The sequence below is a fragment of the Trichomycterus rosablanca genome, chromosome 18 (genome assembly GCF_030014385.1).
Source record: "Trichomycterus rosablanca isolate fTriRos1 chromosome 18, fTriRos1.hap1, whole genome shotgun sequence".
Lineage (NCBI taxonomy): Eukaryota > Metazoa > Chordata > Actinopteri > Siluriformes > Trichomycteridae > Trichomycterus > Trichomycterus rosablanca.
In genome coordinates, this window is record NC_086005.1 from 20383902 (window position 1) to 20404386 (window position 20485).

At 42.8% G+C, this 20485-nt stretch overlaps 1 protein-coding gene across 1 annotated transcript in view; it reads right to left on the reverse strand.

Moving 5' to 3' along the window:
- LOC134332931 (3',5'-cyclic-AMP phosphodiesterase 4D-like) overlaps positions 1–20485 on the reverse strand; it is a 214805-nt gene that overhangs the window by 50474 nt on the left and 143846 nt on the right. Inside the window, exons 3-5 of the mRNA XM_063014765.1 lie at positions 13505–13541; positions 12746–12822; positions 11716–11765 (exon numbers count right to left, since the gene is read on the reverse strand). Of these exons, the coding sequence (XP_062870835.1) occupies positions 11716–11765; positions 12746–12822; positions 13505–13541 (164 nt within the window). The remainder of the gene's footprint in view (positions 1–11715; positions 11766–12745; positions 12823–13504; positions 13542–20485) is intronic.

Below are 20485 nucleotides of genomic sequence, written 5' to 3' on the forward strand. Positions count from 1 at the left end.
CGTGTTAGTGTGTGTTGTGCTGGTATGACACAGCAGCGCTGCTGGAGTTTTTAAATACAGTGTCCACTCACTGTCCACTCTATTAGACACTCCTACCTAGTTGGTCCACCTTGTAGATGTAAAGTCAGAGACGATCGCTCATCTATTGCTGCTGTTTGAGTTGGTCATCTTCTAGACCTTTATCAGTGGTCACAGGACGCTGGCCACGGGGTGCTGTTGGCTGGATATTTTTGGTTGGTGGACTGTTCTCAGTCCAGCAGTGACTGTGAGGTGTTTAAAAACTCCATCAGCGCTGCTGTGTCTGAGCCACTCATACCAGCACAACACACAGTGTCAGTGCAGTGCTGAGAATGACCCACCGTCTAAATAATACCTGCTCTGTGGGGGTCCTGACCATTGAAGAACAGCATGAAAGGGGCACATGAAACAGGGCTCTAGAGTGCGACCAATTTGGTCGCACATGCGACCTAATTTCTCAATGGTGCGACTAAAAAAAATCTCAGGTCGCACCGGTGCGACCAGGCGTCCGAGGGAAAAAAAAAACAACAGACACACATTAGGCCAATATCATGGTCTAAACCAATCAGAGATAGTGAAGGGTGGGACATTATTGTAGCGGTGATATGTGAGCGACATTCAGCTCAGCCAATCAGAATGCAGCACCAGGTTTATACATGTGCGTTCGGACGTTCTGCCGTAAGTTTAGTTTTGTATATGAGACTCGCCGGATGTCCCCAGAATGGAAGTTCGGGTTCTGGAGCTCGGCGGTGTAAAGTGTTGTAACGCTCACTTAAGTCCGGACTAAACAGTTAAAGTGACTCTACCCTGTCGTGTGCCTTTATTCCCACACCTCCACCACCGCACAGCAAAAGACCCGTTACATCCCCACCGGACAGCGGCTAGGTGGGACTGTATGGACAGTGATTTAAAAAAAAAAAAAAAAAAAAAAAGTGAACCTGTAAAACTGCGGTGTTAAATGCGATGCGGTCGAAAATTTGGGTGCACCTAACTTTTGTGCTGGTGCACCTAAGAAAAAAAGTTAGGTGCACCAGTGCAACCAGTGCAAAACGTTAGTCTAGAGCCCTGTGAAAGTGCTTCTATATTGTAAGTGGAGCTGATAAAATGGACAGTGAGTGTAGAAACACGGTGGTTTTAATGTTATGGCTGATCGGTGTACTTCTGTCCCAACTTCTTTTGAGTGTGCTGCAGGCACCAAATGCTTAATTTGTCTGTATTTACAAAATACAAATAAGTTGATCAGTGAAAAGACTAGAAAGTCTTTTCTTGTATTTTGTCAGATGAATAAAGGCTGAATGAATTAACAAATCGCACATTCTTCTTTTGACTGGATTTACCCAAATGTTCCTTTTAGGAGATGATGTTTGCAGAATGCTTGCTTAGAATGTAAAGGACTAAAACATGACATTGTTTTGTTGGAAGTATTTAGCTTGCAAATCTGCTCGCCTTGAAAAAACATACACTTTGTGCATAGAGCCCAAACTGAGATAATTGTAATATTACCGAGAGTTAGAGAGGCTGCTTTACATAAGCCTGATGAATGCATCATTCTACACGTCACTTTTAATTGTCTTGTTCTTTCACACCTCAGCATGACGAAGCTAATCTGCTCTAGCTGAAGACCACAAATAAAGAATGATTTACATCAATCAGGAATAACATTATGACCACCTACGTCCATTTTATCAGCTCCATTTCCCATATAGAAGCACTTTGTAGTTCTACAATTACTGACTGCAGTCCATCTGTTTCTCTGCATGCTTTGTTAGCCCCCTTTCATGCTGTTTTTCAATGGTCAGGACCCCCACAGGACCAGCACAGAGCAGGTATTATTCGGGTAGTGGGTCATTCTCAGTATTGCAGTGACAGTGACATGGTGGTGGTGTGTTAGTGTGTGTGGCTCAGACACAGCAGCGCTGATGGAGTTTTTAAACACCTCACTGTCACTGCTGGACTGAGAATAGTCCACCAGCCAACAGCGCCCCGTGGGCAGCGTCCTGTGACCACTGCTGAAGGTCTAGAAGATGACCAACTCAAACAGCAGCAATAGACGAGCGATTGTCTTTGAGTTTACATCTACAAGGTGGACCAACTACGTAGGAGTGTCTAATAGAGTGGACACGGTATTTAAAAATGATCCACTCATACAAGCACAACACACGCTAACGCACCTCCACCATGTCAGTGTCACTGCAGTGCTAAGAATGATCCACCATCTAAATAATACCTGCTGTGTGGTGGTCCTGTGGTGGTCCTGACCATTGAAGAACAGGGAAAAAGCAGGTTAAAAATTTATGTAATGAAACAGATGGCCTACGGTCAGTAATTGTAGAACTACAAAGTGCTTCTATATGGTAAGTGGAGCTGATAAAATGGACAGTGAGTGTAGAAACAAGGAGGTGGTTTTAATGTTATGCCTGATCTGTGTATTTCTGAATATAATTACATGTATTACACTTTAGTTAACACCTGTACTGTGCATATAAACAAACACTGCCAGAATATGGTAAAAGAGCACTGCAGTGTTCTTCATTAAGAGACAATCTGCCTTCACACTGCCAGACCAAACTACAAGAAATCGTTTATTCTAAACCGAAGAAGGCTTAAATCTCACAACCCCCCTTTTTAAAAGGCTGTGTAATCTCTCAGGAGAGTTTTAAGCACAGGGGTCCACTGTCCTTGCTGACAGCGTCTCTTCTGACGTCAATGGCATTCTTCTCATGTTTAGTGCGACACTCTGAGCCTGCTCTGGCTCAGCGCTAAACTCCGGAATGGATTCGCTCAGACTGGCATCTGTGCACTCGTAAATCTGCTCTGAGTCTGTTCGAGTCCATGTGTGTTATTGAAATATCAACGGTTCATTAAAGCCTTAGTAGAGTTCATAGCGAACACAGTATGGTAATCATGGTCAGTAAGTTCATAGTCAGTTGTGCACACGTTGGACATGCCATGCCCATACCAAAACACACACACACTCACTCGCTTTCTTAACCGCTTATCCAATTAGGGTCACGGGGGGAGGGGTGCTGGAGCCTATCCTAGCTTTTCAATTGGCGCAAGGCACACAGTAACACCCTGGACAGGGCGCCGGTCCATCGCAGGGCAGACACACATACACACATTCACCTATAGGGCAATTCGGTGTCTCCAATTAACCTGACTGCGTGTTTTTGGACTCTGGGAGGAAACCGGAGCTCCCGGAGGAAACCCACACAGACACGGGGAGAACATGCAAACTCCGCACAGAAAGGACCCGGACCACCCCACCTGAGGATCAGACCTAGGACCTTCTTGCTGTGAGGCGACAGTGCTACCCACCAAGCCACTGTGCTGCCCCCATACCAAAGCAATGACAGTTAGTTTAGAGCTGTTTGCCCACTCATAACACACTAGCCCACCACTGTTGAGATCATGAGCTCTTATGTTCAAATCTCAGTTCTGTTATGTCTGAGGGTGGGCTGGCTGAAGGGATTCCTCATTGCTGCTCAATTGTGACATCTGCTGGCTGGTTAAAGGTGCCTGCACAAAGATGGAGAATAATGGGGATCAGTGTGTGGATACTGATTTCTGTGGGAATCTGCCTCGCACTGGTAAAGAGAAGTGGCTGGCAAACTGCACTAACTGTGTCTGAGGGTACAGGGCACTCGCCTTAGGTACAGCCCTCCTTGGTCAAGGTTGAGCTGAAGAGGTCAGATAAATGAATCTAGTAGAATCAGTTACTGATTATTGCCCACATACGAGACCATTACTTATAAGTTGTATAGTAGACAAATTGTCAAGTTGTCAAAATATTAATAGTGTAGCTGGGTGCCGCCATTTCTGGTGTGTCACTCTCATGCAAGCTGAGGGCATGGGGCATCCCTGGTGATGCCTAGATAAACGCATCAGGTGGTGCAGTGGTAAAAAGTCGCTAGCACACCGGAGCTAATATCTCAAACTCGCAAGTTTGAATCTCAGCTCTGCTTCATGGAATGGGTTCCATGGCCGAGCAGCTGCATCCAAGCCTTACATCACCAAGTGCAATGCAAAGCGTCGGATGCGGTGGTGTAAAGCACGTCGCCACTGGACTCTAGAGCAGTGGAGACGTGTTCTCTGGAGGGACGAATCACGCTTCTCCTCCGTCTGGCAATCCGATGGACGAGTCTGGGTTTGCCGGTTGCCAGGAGAACGGTACTTCATTGTGCCAAGTGTAAAGTTTGGTGGAAGGGGGATTATGGTGTGGGGTTGTTTTTCAGGAGTTGGGCTCAACCCCTTAGTTCCAGTGAAAGGAACTCTTAATGCTTCAGCATACCAAGAGATTTTGGACAACTTTGTGGGAACAGTTTGGGGATGGCCCCTTCCTGTTCCAACATGACTGTGCACCAGTGCACAAAGCAAGGTCTGTAAAGACGTGGATGAGTGAGTTTGGTGTGGAAGAACTTGACCCGCACCCAATAGAACACCTTTGGGATGAATTAGAGCGGAGACTGCGAGCCAGGCCTTCTCGTCCAACATCAGTGCCTGACCTCACAAATGCGCTTCTGGAAGACTGGTCAAAAATTCCCATAAACACACTCCTAAACCTTGTGGAAAGCCTTCCCAGAAGAGTTGAAGCTGTTGTAGCTGCAAAGGGTGGGCTGACATCATATTAAACCCTATGAATTAAGAACGGGATGTCACTCAATTTCATATGCGTGTGAAAGCAGACGAGCGAATACTTTTGGCAATATAGTGTAACTAAGCTCCCATAATGATAGAAAAATAAAATAGCCTTAATGTTAGACACGAGTGGTCAGTGCTTACAGACTGAGCCAGGAGTGAGTACGTTTGAGTGAGAGCCAGCACTGTTGTGGGTATGAAATCATGAACTCGCACCCAGAAGGTGGGAAAGCGAATTCATGTTGTCAGTGTGAAATTCCATGACTCCGGAAATACACAGAGTCTGTGCCCAATGTGACAGGCGGATGGCACCGTCCTCGCACCCTCCCACAGTGGGGTGACACCATTCTTGACACACACAAACATCTCTGCCAACAGAGCTCGCATGCAATGGCAAGCCACCACAGACAAAACTGGCTTCTCCTGGTCCCTGGAGAACTCTGATGAATAATGTCAGAGCCTCAGTGACATCACACTGTACGGTCTAATCCTCACTATATCCCTCCCTGTTCTCCTCTCTCTGTCATTGTGTGTTCTTTCCAGATCCTGGGACTATTCATCATCCTGGTGCCAGGTTGCCTGGAAAGTGCCAAAACTTGAGCAGGTGCTATTTAAGGCAGGTCTTAGAATATAAGCAGTCAATGAGTATCGACAGGTCCCATTAAAAATAGCTGACTGATTAAGAGTGTGAACTGTGCTATTTTTAGACATCTGCCATTAACACCTTTCTAAATATAAAACTCAGTTCAGTATAAAAGGTGTAAACAGTTATGGGGTTAAAATACATGTCTTTTTTTTTTTTTTTTTTTTGGGGGGGGGGGGGGGGGGTATAAACTTTATAACGGTATACTTTCATTTACATTTTCAGCATTTAGCAGACGCTTTTATCCAAAGTGACTTACAGTACTGTGACAGTATGTTGTCTAAGTCTAAGCAATTGAGGGTTAAGGGCTTTGCTCAAGGGCCCAACAGTGGCAACCTGGCAGTGGTGGAGCTTGAACCAGCAACCTTTGGATAACTAGTCCAGTACCTTCACCGCTAGGCCCCAACTGTCCTACAAACGCTTTTACAGTTTTACAGTACTGTGACAAGACACTAACATGAAAGATCTTTTTCAACATAACAATCCACAAAAAATACTAAATTTCTTGAATCATCTAAAAATCAAAAATCAAATATAATACAACAATTTTAAATTAAATTAAATATATATTTATATATAATATATATATATATATATACAGTGTATCACAAAAGTGAGTACACCCCTCACATTTCTGCAGATATTTAAGTATATCTTTTCATGGGACAACACTGACAAAATGACACTTTGACACAATGAAAAGTAGTCTGTGTGCAGCTTATATAACAGTGTAAATTTATTCTTCCCTCAAAATAACTCAATATACAGCCATTAATGTCTAAACCACTGGCAACAAAAGTGAGTACACCCCTAAGAGACTACACCCCTAAATGTCCAAATTGAGCACTGCTTGTCATTTTCCCTCCAAAATGTCATGTGATTTGTTAGTGTTACTAGGTCTCAGGTGTGCATAGGGAGCAGGTGTGTTTAATTTAGTAGTACAGCTCTCACACTCTCTCATACTGGTCACTGAAAGTTCCAACATGGCACCTCATGGCAAAGAACTCTCTGAGGATCTTAAAAGACGAATTGTTGCGCTACATGAAGATGGCCAAGGCTACAAGAAGATTGCCAACACCCTGAAACTGAGCTGCAGCACAGTGGCTAAGATCATCCAGTATTTTAAAAGAGCAGGGTCCACTCAGAACAGACCTCGCGTTGGTCGTCCAAAGAAGCTGAGTGCACGTGCTCAGCGTCACATCCAACTGCTGTCTTTGAAAGATAGGCACAGGAGTGCTGTCAGCATTGCTGCAGAGATTGAAAAGGTGGGGGGTCAGCCTGTCAGTGCTCAGACCATACGCCGCACACTACATCAAATTGGTCTGCATGGCTGTCACCCCAGAAGGAAGCCTCTTCTGAAGTCTCTACACAAGAAAGCCCGCAAACAGTTTGCTGAAGACATGTCAACAAAGGACATGGATTACTGGAACCATGTCCTATGGTCTGATGAGACCAAGATTAATTTGTTTGGTTCAGATGGTCTCAAGCATGTGTGGCGGCAATCAGGTGAGGAGTACAAAGATAAGTGTGTCATGCCTACAGTCAAGCATGGTGGTGGGAATGCCATGGTCTGGGGCTGCATGAGTGCGGCAGGTGTTGGGGAGTTACATTTCATTGAGGGACACATGAACTCCAATATGTACTGTGAAATACTAAGCAGAGCATGATCCCCTCCCTCCGGAAACTGGGTCGCAGGGCAGTGTTCCAGCATGATAATGACCCCAAACACACCTCTAAGATGACCACTGCTTTATTGAAGAGGCTGAGGGTAAAGGTGATGGACTGGCCAAGCATGTCTCCAGACCTAAACCCAATAGAACATCTTTGGGGCATCCTCAAGCGGAAGGTGGAGGAGCGCAAAGTCTCGAATATCCGCCAGCTCCGTGATGTCGTCATGGAGGAGTGGAAAAGCATTCCAGTGGCAACCTGTGAAGCTCTGGTAAACTCCATGCCCAGGAGAGTTAAGGCAGTTCTGGGAAATAATGGTGGCCACACAAAATATTGACACTTCAGGAACTTTCACTAAGGGGTGTACTCACTTTTGTTGCCGGTGGTTTAGACATTAATGGCTGTATATTGAGTTATTTTGAGGGAAGAGTAAATTTACACTGTTATATAAGCTGCACACAGACTACTTTTCATTGTGTCAAAGTGTCATTTTGTCAGTGTTGTCCCATGAAAAGATATACTTAAATATCTGCAGAAATGTGAGGGGTGTACTCACTTTTGTGATACACTGTATATATATATATATATTATATATATATATATTTTTTTTAATTCACTCGTAAAATGCCATGTACATAGCCATACTGAGCTGGAATGGCAATAAACAAAAACAAACAAAACAGTACTGTGACGGTATACAGTACTAAATATATTTAAAATGAAAACTGATATATATACACAATTAAACTAGATATATATAAAATGAAAACTGATATATATATACAATGAAACTAGATATACAGTGTATCACAAAAGTGAGTACACCCCTCACATTTCTGCAAATATTTTATTATATCTTTTCATGGGACCACACTATAGACATGAAACTTGGATATAACTTAGAGTAGTCAGTGTACAGCTTGTATAGCAGTGTAGATTTACTGTCTTCTGAAAATAACTCCACACACAGCCATTAATGTCTAAATAGCTGGCAACATAAGTGAGTACACCCCACAGTGAACCTGTCCAAATTGTGCCCAAATGTGTCGTTGTCCCTCCCTGGTGTCAAGGTCCCAGGTGTAAATGGGGAGCAGGGCTGTTAAATTTGGTGTTTTGGGTACAATTCTCTCATACTGGCCACTGGATATTCAACATGGCACCTCATGGCAAAGAACTCTCTGAGGATGTGAGAAATAGAATTGTTGCTCTCCACAAAGATGGCCTGGGCTATAAGAAGATTGCTAACACCCTGAAACTGAGCTACAGCATGGTGGCCAAGGTCATACAGCGGTTTTCCAGGACAGGTTCCACTCGGAACAGGCTTCGCCAGGGTCGACCGAAGAAGTTGAGTCCACGTGTTCGGCGTCATATCCAGAGGTTGGCTTTAAAAAATAGACACATGAGTGCTGCCAGCATTGCTGCAGAGGTTGAAGACGTGGGAGGTCAGCCTGTCAGTGCTCAGACCATACGCCGCACACTGCATCAACTCGGTCTGCATGGTCGTCATCCCAGAAGGAAGCTGACGCACAAGAAAGCCAGCAAACAGTTTGCTGAAAACAAGCAGTCCAAGAACATGGATTACTGGAATGCCCTGTGGTCTGACGAGACCAAGATAAACTTGTTTGGCTCAGATGGTGTCCAGCATGTGTGGCGGCGCCCTGGTGAGAAGTACCAAGACAACTGTATCTTGCCTACAGTCAAGCATGGTGGTGGTAGCATCATGGTCTTGGGCTGCATGAGTGCTGCAGGCACTGGGGAGCTGCAGTTCATTGAGGGAAACATGAATTCCAACATGTACTGTGACATTCTGAAACAGAGCATGATCCCCTCCCTTCGAAAACTGGGCCTCATGGCAGTTTTCCAACAGGATAACGACCCCAAACACAACCTCCAAGATGACAACTGCCTTGCTGAGGAAGCTGAAGGTAAAGGTGATGGACTAAACCCAATTGAGCACCTGTGGCGCATCCTCAAGTGGAAGGTGGAGGAGTTCAAGGTGTCTAACATCCACCAGCTCCGTGATGTCATCATGGAGGAGTGGAAGAGGATTCCAGTAGCAACCTGTGCAGCTCTGGTGAATTCCATGCCCAGGAGGGTTAAGGCAGTGCTGGATAATAATGGTGGTCACACAAAATATTGACACTTTGGGCACAATTTGGACATGTTCACTGTGGGGTGTACTCACTTATGTTGCCAGCTATTTACACATTAATGGCTGTGTGTTGAGTTATTTTCAGAAGACAGTAAATCTACACTGCTATACAAGTTGTACACTGACTACTCTAAGTTATATCCAAGTTTCATGTCTATAGTGTTGTCCCATGAAAAGATATAATAAAATATTTGCAGAAATGTGAGGGGTGTACTCACTTTTGTGATACACTGTATATGGAATGAAAACGACTGTCCTGTTCATAAAGCAGTAAACCCATTTCTTGGCATGGAAAACGTATTGTACACTGTGTGTGTACACAAACACATGAACAATTTGTAATCTAATCAGAGAATAATGTGGTGTCAAATTAATAATGGACAACGTTTCAACTTTCTACGAAAATATCTACTTGTCTATTACACTCAGAAATATGAATATAAATATATAATATAATTAAATATACAGTGGTACCTTGTAACTCAACGTCCCCTAAACTCAAAATGCTTTGCTCAGCGCTCGGCTTGAGCGGTGCGGTAAGCGTCATGCAAACATGAGACGAATCTGCATTTGTCTGGAATGACCATCAAATTTACTCTGAAAGCATCCACGTGTATCTGTGTTGAGCTGGATTGTACTTTTTGTGCGTCCAATTGCGTCACGCTTCCTCTCCACTAATGCTGACCCCCGCTCCGATTCAAGGATAACGAAGCTAACCCACTCCCCCTTTGACACGTGTGCAGCAGTATTCAGTCTTTCACACACACTAGGCGAGTGCATATATATGCGAATCAGCCTTGTGTACGGAGAGACACACCCTGATCAACACACTTTTTTTCCCCCCGCCTCTGTGCAGGTGCCATCAATCAGCCAGCAGAGGTCATAGTTGCATCAGTCATGAGGAGTCCCTATCCGGCTTACTTCCCCACCCCTATATGAAAAGCAGACCAATCGTTGTTCATGTGGCCGCTCAGCTCAGCCGGATGGCAGAGCTGAGATTCGATACGATGTATCCGAGATCCAAACTCTGGTGTGCCAGCGTGTGCTTTTAGCGCTGCGCCACCTGAGCGTTCTGTTTCACTTTTAAACTTGTGTTATAGTCTGGGTTCTGAGAAATTTTAAGAATCACCCTTTTCCGAGAGTCTAAAGCACTTATCTTTTTTAAGATAAAAAATTTAACTTGATGTATTAAAAGAACGACATAGAAACACTAAACCTCTCTTAATTATTGCTGCATATTTGTTCTCTCCACTAATTAAGAAGCATAAGGAAACAAAGAAGTAAAGGTAAAGTGCAGGTTTTATTGTTTTATTGATTGATTTATAATTGTAAGTTTTTTTCCCATGTCCACTATTAAACCCTTGCAGCTCATTCAAAATGCAGCTGCCCGTCTGTTTTTTAACCAGCCCAAACACTGCCACATCACCCCACTGCTGCGTGCTCTTCACTGGCTTCCTGTAGCTGCACGCATTCAGTTTAAAACACTGATGCTCGCCTACAAAGCCAAAAATGGACCAGCCCCAAGCTACCTTCGTGGTCTAATCAAACCCCGCTCTGTACCACGCAACCTCCGAGCCACTAGTCTCGCTCGACTTGAGCCTCCACCCAGGACTAAAGGAAGACAAGCATCAAGGCTCTTCTCTGTTCTAGCACCCAAGTGGTGGAATGAACTTCCTATGTCTGTCCGAACATCTGAGTCTCTTGCTGTCTTTAAAAAACGATTAAAAACCTTCATCACATTTTTACTAAACACTTAAGCTGACTTGTACCTATTTACTAAAAAAATTTTTTCACTTCTGTAAGTCGCTCTGGATAAGAGCGTCCGCTAAATGCAGAAAATGTAAATGTAACAGTATTTCAGTGTTGTTTATATTGCACTTGTGTTATTTTCAGTGTACAAGTGTCAAAAACAGCCCCATTATTTTACATTAGCCTAAAACAGGCTTCCCATACATCCTTATGGGAAAAAATACCTTAAAACTCAATGGCTTTCAAACTCAACGTACCACTGTACAGTATATTCCTTCTCTTTTTTGAAAGTTTGAATCTTCAGCAAAAGGTTTGTCTCCCTCTACAGGCACTAAAACTAAACTGCAGCTTTCGCCATTACAAGTAATAGCACGCAGCTTCTCTCGACAGCTAAGTCCTGAGTTCCTCTGAAGCAGCTTGGTGCAGTGATAATGACTAAATATTTTAATCAAATCAAGATGATACTGGTTAGGGATTAGCCACAAAACTCCACTTATTTGACTCAGTTCAAGAGTTCTGTTATTTGGGCTAATTTATACAAGTGTGAATACATAAATCTCTCCAAAGCAAATGAATGAAGCAAATGAAAATCCCTCTCACTACATTACATCATAGCACATGTGGTCCATGAATGGTCATGCTGGCACCTTGAAGAACCTGCTGCTGTAAACAAACATCTGTTGCTAGTTGCACATGCAGCTAGAAACAAGGTGCAGCGCAGAAAGTGATGGTCAAGTGTAATGAGCTGTATGGCTTTAGACTAGAAGCATTAATGCACGTGATTAAATTCCTATTAGGATGCATGAATGAATAAATACTCTTTATAGAACAGTAAAAGTAATCTTACCTGTAAAAGAGGCTTTCGGGAGAGGTGGTGGGTTACACATAGGGGACCGCCTGAAAATGACCATTCCAAAAATAAAAAAGAGAGAAAAATATAGAATTTTACACCAATATTCATTTCTTTTATACACCGATCAGCCATAACATTAAAACCACCTCCTTGTTTCTACACTCACTGTCCATTTCATCAGCTCCACTTACCATATAGGAGCACTTTGTAGTACTACAATTACTGACTGTAGTCCATCTGTTTCTCCACATAAGTTTTTAATCTGATTTCACCCTGTTCTTCAATGGTCAGGACCCCCACAGGACCACTACAGAGCAGGTATTATTTAGGTGGTGGATCATTCTCAGCACTGCAGTGACACTGACATGGTGGTGGTGTGTTAGTGTGTGTTGTGCTAGTATGAGTGGATCAGACACAGCAGTGCTGCTGGAGTTTTTAAATACCGTGTCCACTGACTGTCCACTCTATTAGACACTCCTACCTAGTTGGTCCACCTTGTAGATGTAAAGTCAGAGACGATCGCTCATCTGTTGCTGCTGTTTGAGCTGGTCATCTTCTAGACCTTCATCAGTGGTCACAGGACGCTGCCCACAGGTGCTGTTGGCTGAATATTTTTGGTTGGTGGACTATTCTCAGTCCAGCAGTGACAGTGAGGTGTTTAAAGACTCCATCAGCATTGCTGTGTCTGCTCCACTCATACCAGCACAACACACACTAACACACCACCACCATGTCAGTGTCACTGCAGTGCTGAGAATGACCCACCACCCAAATAATATCTGCTCTGTAGTGGTCCTGTGAGAGTCCTGATCATTGAAGAACAGCATGAAATAGGGCTAACAAAGCATGCAGAGAAACAGATGGACTACAGTCAGTAATTGTAGAACTACAAAGTGCTTCTATATGGTAAGTGGAGCTAATAAAATGGACAGTGTGTGTAGAAACTAGGTGGTTTTAATGCTATGGCTGATCGGTGTATATTAATAGTCTTAGTATTTTAGCACATTGTAGATACTGCACTCACTTATTTGACGTTCTCTCTTGCTGCAAGTTTGTTAATGTGGCGAAATTATTTCGCACTGTTCGTAAACTGGCCAATACCTGGAAAAAAAACAATCAGAATCAGCATCTTTGATATTGCACCAAAAGGAATCAATGCATTAAATTTCTTGGAAAATCTCAGTGACCAAGTTCCGCCAAATCCAGGGTCCAGTGGCGGCGTTCTTTAGACCACTCAAGCCGTTTGGTGATTTAATGCTTGTATGCAGTTGCTCAGCCAGGGAAACCCATGCCATGAATCTCTCAGCACACAGTTTTTGTGCTGATGTTAATGACAGAGGAGGTTTGGAACTTTACACCTCAGCACACTGTGAGTCCGGTCTAGCTTTACATGGTCAATACAATACATTATATTGATAATAAAACACACATCACACACATAAATGAGCAAAGAGAAGACTGCATGGCTTGGTGCTTGATTTTATACAGCTGTGGCAACCTGGATTAAATGATTACATTTACATTTTTCACATTTATCTAAAGCTACTTACAGTTGTGACAGTATACAATCTGAGCAATTGATTGTTAAGGGCCTTGCTCAAGGGTCAAACAGTGGCAACCCGGAAGTGGTGGGGCTTGAACCGGCAACCTTTTCATTACTGGACCAGTACTTTACCCACTAGGCTACTAGGCTGCAGCTGCCTGATTAAGAGATGTCCCCCAATATTTTGTGTTCATATAGTGTATTGCTGTACTGCTGTAAGTAATGCTACCAAACACTTACCTGGGCAAACGGTGTGACAATCAGATCATCCCCATGACTGCAAAAGAATAAATACCTGCAGTAAATCAGCAGTTCAGTACACAGACACAGTACCAGCGCCCTATGTTTCACCAGGATAAGAATAATCATGTCTAATTCATGCATTTTGTCTCCACAAAGAAACCATATCATACAGAGCAACAATGAGTTTTTCCAAATGATATATATAGAAGTAAATGCTACATTAAAAGATGACCTAAAATCGATCTTATGTTGGACGCTGGTTCAAATGTTGATATGGTTTGTCTGTTTGACACTAGACAAGAACAGGGTGCATTGGCATTTCTGATCATTAATGCTTTCATAACCAGTTATTAATTAATTCATGAAATGTAGATAAGAAGAAGATCTTTAAACTGGTCAGAAACAGTATCAGGTAGTGCTGGACAATAATTCGATATCGATATATATCGTGATAGAAAATGTTTCAATAACGGTGATATAATTTTTAAACAAATTCAATCGATATACATTACGTAAGTGCGTGATGACGTACGCCACAGGCACGAAGCCAGTGCTCAGCGTTACCGCTCTGATTACACTCCGCTACAACACGGTGGATATTAGCGGCAAAATGAGTTCAACAGCTGTGAGTGAACGAGCATCCACAGTTAAAAAAGAAGCAGTAGAAATAGTTGATTTGTATTAGGAATTGTAATTCGCTACATTTTAAATAAGATCCGTTACTGAGTAAAATAAAAACGCTAAAGAAATCGCGGCTGGGAAACTACTGCAGTGAATTCTGCGACGGGGAGTCAGATCTTTTGTCTCGGTTCTTTTTAAAGAGCCGTATATATACATAACGACTCCCAGAAGCGCAAATCGGTTCCTTCATTTCAGTTTAAAGGGCCGTTCAATAGATTCGAATCATTCTACGACACATCACTAGTGGTTATACAGTTTGAAAAAGTTTTATGGGACTAAAATGACACATTACACATCCCTAAATGTTTTAAATGTTCTATCAACATGTTTCTTCTATTATATTTGGATTAAAAACAACTATTGTGAGATTTATATCCACTTGTCCTGTTTGCATTACACAGGAGAGACACGCCCTCCTGTTAAACAAGTAACTAAGTAACGTTTACTCTGAGTACATTTTAAATGAGTTACTTTTTACTTGAGTAGATTTTTAGACTAGTAACTTGACTCGTACTTAAGTAAAAATTCATTAAAGCAATAGTACTTTTACTTGAGTACAATATTTTAGTACTCTTTCCACTTCTGGCTAAGACATATGTTAATATATTATATTATATATTGTCAAAGCTTATGTTTATTTGAGAATGATGTGTTTTTGATGCTGAATACAAGTAAAAGGTGAAAGCTAATTTATTTGTATTATTATTATTATTATTTCTAAAATATTATGTAGTTGTAAAGGGTGAGATTTTATAGACTTTGCAAATAAATTTTTCAGAGGTTCGCAGGTACAGCCTTCCAATGTTGGTGTTCTTGGCAGTTTTTCTGACATTTGTATTATTCATATCGATATCGGAATTATATCGTATCGACCGAAATTAGGAGTTATATCGTGATATAAACTTTAGCCATATCGTCCAGCCCTAGTATCAGGTCATCAATATTCCTCATTAACATTTATGAGATACATGACTTCTATAAATAGTTACACAAAGCTTCATGTACTTGGCATGAAAATTCTGCCACCCAAATATGCTGTGTTACTCAGACATACACTATATTGCCGAAAGTATTCGCTCGTCTGCCTTCACACGCATATGAACTTGAGTGACGTCCAATTCTTAATCCATAGGGTTTAATATGATGTCGGCCCACCCTTTGCAGCTATAACAGCTTCAACTCTTCTGGGAAGGCTTTCCACAAGGTTTTGGAGTGTGTTTATGGGAATTTTTGACCATTCTTCCAGAAGCGCATTGGTGAGGTCAGACACTGATGTCGGACGAGAAGTCCTGGCTCGCAGTCTCCGCTCTAATTCATCCCAAAGGTGTTCTATCGGGTTGAGGTCAGGACTCTGTGCAGGCCAGTCAAGTTCTGCCACACCAAACTCACTCATGTCTTTATGGACCTTGCTTTGTGCATGTTGGAACAGGAAGGGGCCATCCCCAAACTGTTCCCAAAAAGTTGGGAGCATGAAATTGTCCAAAATCTCTTGGTATGCTGAAGCATTAAGTGTTCCTTTCACTGGAACTAAGGGGCCGAGCCCGACTCCTGAAAAACAACCCCACACCATAATCCCCCCTCCACCAAACTTCACACTTGGCACAATGCAGTCAGACAAGTACCGTTCTCCTGGCAACCGCCAAACCCAGACTCATCCATTAGATTGCCAGACGGAGAAGCGTGATTCGTCACTCCAGAGAACACGTCTCCACTGCTCTAGAGTCCAGTAGCGGCGTGCTTTACACCACTGCATCCGACCTTTTGCATCGAGCTTGGTGATGTCAGGCTTGGATGCAGCTGCTCGGCCATGGAAACCCATCCCATGAAGCTCTCTACGCACTGTTCTTGAGCTAATCTGAAGGCCACATGAAGTTTGGAGGTCTGTAGCGATCGACTCTGCAGAAAGTTGGTGACCTCTGCGCACTATGCGCCTCAGCATCCGCTGACCCCGCTCTGTCATTTTATGTGGCCTATCACTTTGTGGCCGAGTTGCTGTCGTTCCCAATCGCTTCCACTTTGTTCTAATACCACTGACAGTTGACTGTGGAATATTTAATAGTGAGGAAATTTCACGACTGGACTTGTTGCACAGGTGGAATCCTATCACGGTACCACGCTGGAATTCACTGAGCTCCTGGGAGTGACCCATTCTTTCACTAATGTTTGTAGAAGCAGTCTGCATGCCTAGGTGCTTGGTTTTATACACCATGGAAGTGATTGGAACACCTGAATTCAATGTTTTGGATGGGTGAGTAACTACTTTTGGCAAAATAGTATATGTCACATTGCACAAGAAAACGTAGATTAATTTCCATTTCCAGTTTAGTTCCACACTTTATGCCAGTCACAGCCAGTGTTTTTTTTGCTGTCGGTCTACACATAGTATGTACTAAATAATACACAACTAGAGATGAGGTTTGGAACACAGCTAAAACCTAGTTCACACACACATCTCAGCCTGATTTTTTTTTAGTTAGTAATTGGGGTGCTAAGAATTTTTGCATGCTTTATTTGTATTTTATTTATGCATTTTCCCTATCTAGTCATATTTAATCACCTGACCATAGGCTTGGTTAAAGTTTCCATTCTAAAAGCTTGAGAATGATTAAAAAGTTGATTTTCCTTGGTGTTTATGAAGGTGTTTTTTTAATAGAGTGTATGACTGAGAAATAAGGCCACTAGATTTCCTTACTTAACTTGTCAGACCATGTCTTTATGCACAGAGGAACAGAAAACAGTCTTACCCAGTTGGAAGAATATCATTTATTGTAAACACTGATCAGCCATAACATTAAAACCACCTCCTTGTTTCGACGCTCACTGTCCATTTTATCAGCTTCACTTACCATATAGAAGCACTTTGTAGTTCTACAATTACTGACTGTAGTCCATGTGTTTATCTGCATACTTTTTTAACCTGCTTTTACCCTGTTCTTCAATGGTCAGGACCCCCACAGGACCACCACAGAGCAGGTATTATTTGGGTGGTGGATCATTCTCAGCACTGCAGTGACACTGACATGGTGGTGGTGTGTTAGTGTGTGTTGTGCTGGTATGAGTGGATCAGTCACAGCAGCCCTGCTGGAGTGTTTAAATATCGTGTCCACTCACTGTCCACTCTATTAGACACTCCTACCTAGTTGTTTCACCTTGTAAAGTCAGAGACGATCGCTCATCTATTGCTGCTGTTTGAGTTGGTCATCTTCTAGACCTTCATCAGTGGTCACAGGACGCTGCCCACAGGGCACTGTTGGCTGGATATATTTTTGGTTGGTGGACTATTCTCAGTCCAGCAGTGACAGTGAGGTGTTAAAAAACTTCATCAGCATTGCTGTGTCTTATCCACTCATACCAGCACAACACACACTAACATACAACCACCATGTCAGTGTCACTGCAGTGCTAAGTAATACCTGTTCTGTATTGATCCTGGGAGAGTCCTGACCATTGAAGAACAGCATGAAAGGAGGCTAACAATGCATGCAGAGAAACATATGGACTACAGTCAGTAAATGTAGTACTACAAAGTGCTTCTATATGGTAAGTGGAGCTGATAAAATGGACAGTGTGTGTAGAAACAAGGAGGTGGTTTTAATGTTATGGCTGATCTGTGTATGTGGCTAGAACACCTAAACTTAACAATTAGGAGAGGTATCCACTTGCTCTCGGACATGTAATGTGTGGTCATTTTTAGCTATTTTTTAGCTAAGTTGTGTAGAATGGAATATTACAAATCAAGAATCACATGCTGAAATCCATTCCACATTTATGATATTCTGGCATTGAATAGCATCAAAGCAGTGTCAACCTCCCACCCTCAGACACAGCCAATCGTGTTTGTCAGACACCAGGCCAGGTCTGAGATTTAAACTCAAGAGCTGGAGACCTCAGCAGTGGTGGGAATGTGTGCCACATTTGCTATTGCTGTAAATCAAAAGAGACGAAAGGTCCTTATAGAGTAGTACAGAAAACAGGATAGTGACAGGAGTCCAGACAGTGCTTTAGTATTGTTGTTTTGGGACATCTAATGAGTATATTAAAGAGAGGTAATGTGCTGTATTACAGTTCTGCCTCATGTGCTGTATTAGTGCCCCTCTGCCCAGGCGTGGTTCTAAGCATTCCCAATGCAGACCAATGCCGGACAGGTTTACACTCAGAAAGGTCAGAGCTAAATCCATCTGCTAACAAGTCTAGAAAGAACAGCATATTCCCTGCTCCCTGCTGCCCTTCTCATTCTTATACCATGTAAGCAGCTTCTGTTTATCAGCAGCTCTCTTTATGTCTTCTTAAATGATTATGTTGAGAGGTGTGTAGGCTGTTAGGGATAATCATAATGTAAATGTTTTGGTTATGGCTCATCACACAATATACACTGATCAGCCATAACATTAAAACCTCCTCCTTGTTTCTACACTTACTGTCCATTTTCCACTTTGTAGTTCTACAATTACTGACTGTAGACCATCAGTTTCTCTGCATGCTTTGTTAGCCCCCTTTCATGCTGTTCTTTAATGGTCAGGACCCCCACAGGACCCCACTGGTGGTGTGTTAGTGTGTGTTGTGCTGGTATGAGTGGATAAGACACAGCAGTGCTGATGGAGTTTTTAAACACGTCAGTGTCACTGCTGGACTGAGAATAGTCCACCAACCAAAAATATATCCAGCCAACAGCGCCCTGTGGGCAGCGTCCTCTGACCACTGATGAAGCTATAGAAGATGACCAACTCAAACAGCAGCAATAGATGAGCGACCGTTTCTGACTTTACATCTACAAGGTGGACCAACTAAGTAGGAGTGGACACAGTATTTAAAAACTCCAGCAGCGCTGCTGTGTCTGATCCACTCATACCAGCACAACACGCACTAACACACCACCATCATGTCAGTGTCACTACAGTGCTGAGAAGGATCCACCACCTAAATAATACCTGCTCTGTGGTGGTTCTGTGGAGGTCCTGACCATTAAAGAACAGGGTGAAAGCAGGCTAAACAAGTATGTAGAGACACAGATGGACTACAGTCAGTAATTGTAGAACTACAAAGTGCTCCTATATGATAAGTGGAGCTGATAAAATTGACAGTGAGTGTAGAAACAAGGAGGTCCTATAGACGAAGCTTAACGTTCCAAAAGCATATAAAACGACTGTCAAATTTGAATGGTTATGTACTATATAGCACACAGGATACGGTTTGGGATGCAGCCAAGAAACTGCTTGTAAACAATACACCCATAGATAAAAATCACCAAATAACGTGTCAGTTAAGTATGAAATTGTCTCTCTCAAGTGAAAACCATTAAGTTAAATTAAATATTAGTTTTTTGAAAGGATCCACTGTGCTGTAGAATAAGAAAGGCCGGATTGGGATTTATCTCCTTGCAGCTGAAATGACGATGCCTACTGTCAGATCAAAGATACCGAGTACATTGCATGCGCCCTAGTGTGTGTTGGAGGTCTCCTAGGTAATCCACCACTGGCTGGTAAAAAGAAGCAGCCAGCAGCTTTTATATATTAACATACTGTATTTGCAGTACATGTTCATAACTGGTGAACCACTTTATGTCCACTTTTGCATCCAACTCTGGTGTAAAATCAATAAATGTTAACATTTCTGATTATTCTACACAGCGTTTGCATACATGCATAATATATCAATTCCATCTTTCAAATTCAAACCCAAGGCAATTAATTTGTTTGTAACATTCTCAGAACAAATGCAGATCGGGCAGCATGCTGGGGCGCCCCGACTGAGGGGAAGGTGCACGTAGGGGTAGTGCAGGAGGACTGCAGGGAGAAGGGGTGGAGGCTCAGCTGTGTTGGAGTTAGTAGTATAAAGCAGGTGATATCCATATCTAGATTGTGTAAAGGAAGCAAAACATACCAGCGCCTGGCATTGGGCTCGCTGAAGAAGCGGCAAACGACGCGCATGGCCAGAGTCTGCTGTTTGAAGTTCGCTACAAAGTCCTGATTTTTCCACCTAGCGAAGTGGACTTGCACTTGTGTGTAGACCGGCGTGTGTGTGTGCGCCTTGGTCGGCTTACTCGGCACTGTATCTTAGTGAGAGAAAAGGTCGTTGGAAGGAGCGAGCAGCGTGTCACGCGCTCTTAGCCGACTCTGTGGGTATGGAACGTGGTGCAATACCCTGTTCTAATCATAGCTTGGGTCGAGAGCATGGTTTGATAGTGAGAGAACAATCTAGAGCCAAGTAACACCAAACAGTTACGACAAAACCTAATGTCGATTGAAGTCATTGAAAGACTAAATTATAACTATAATTATTTATGACTGAGGTTATAGG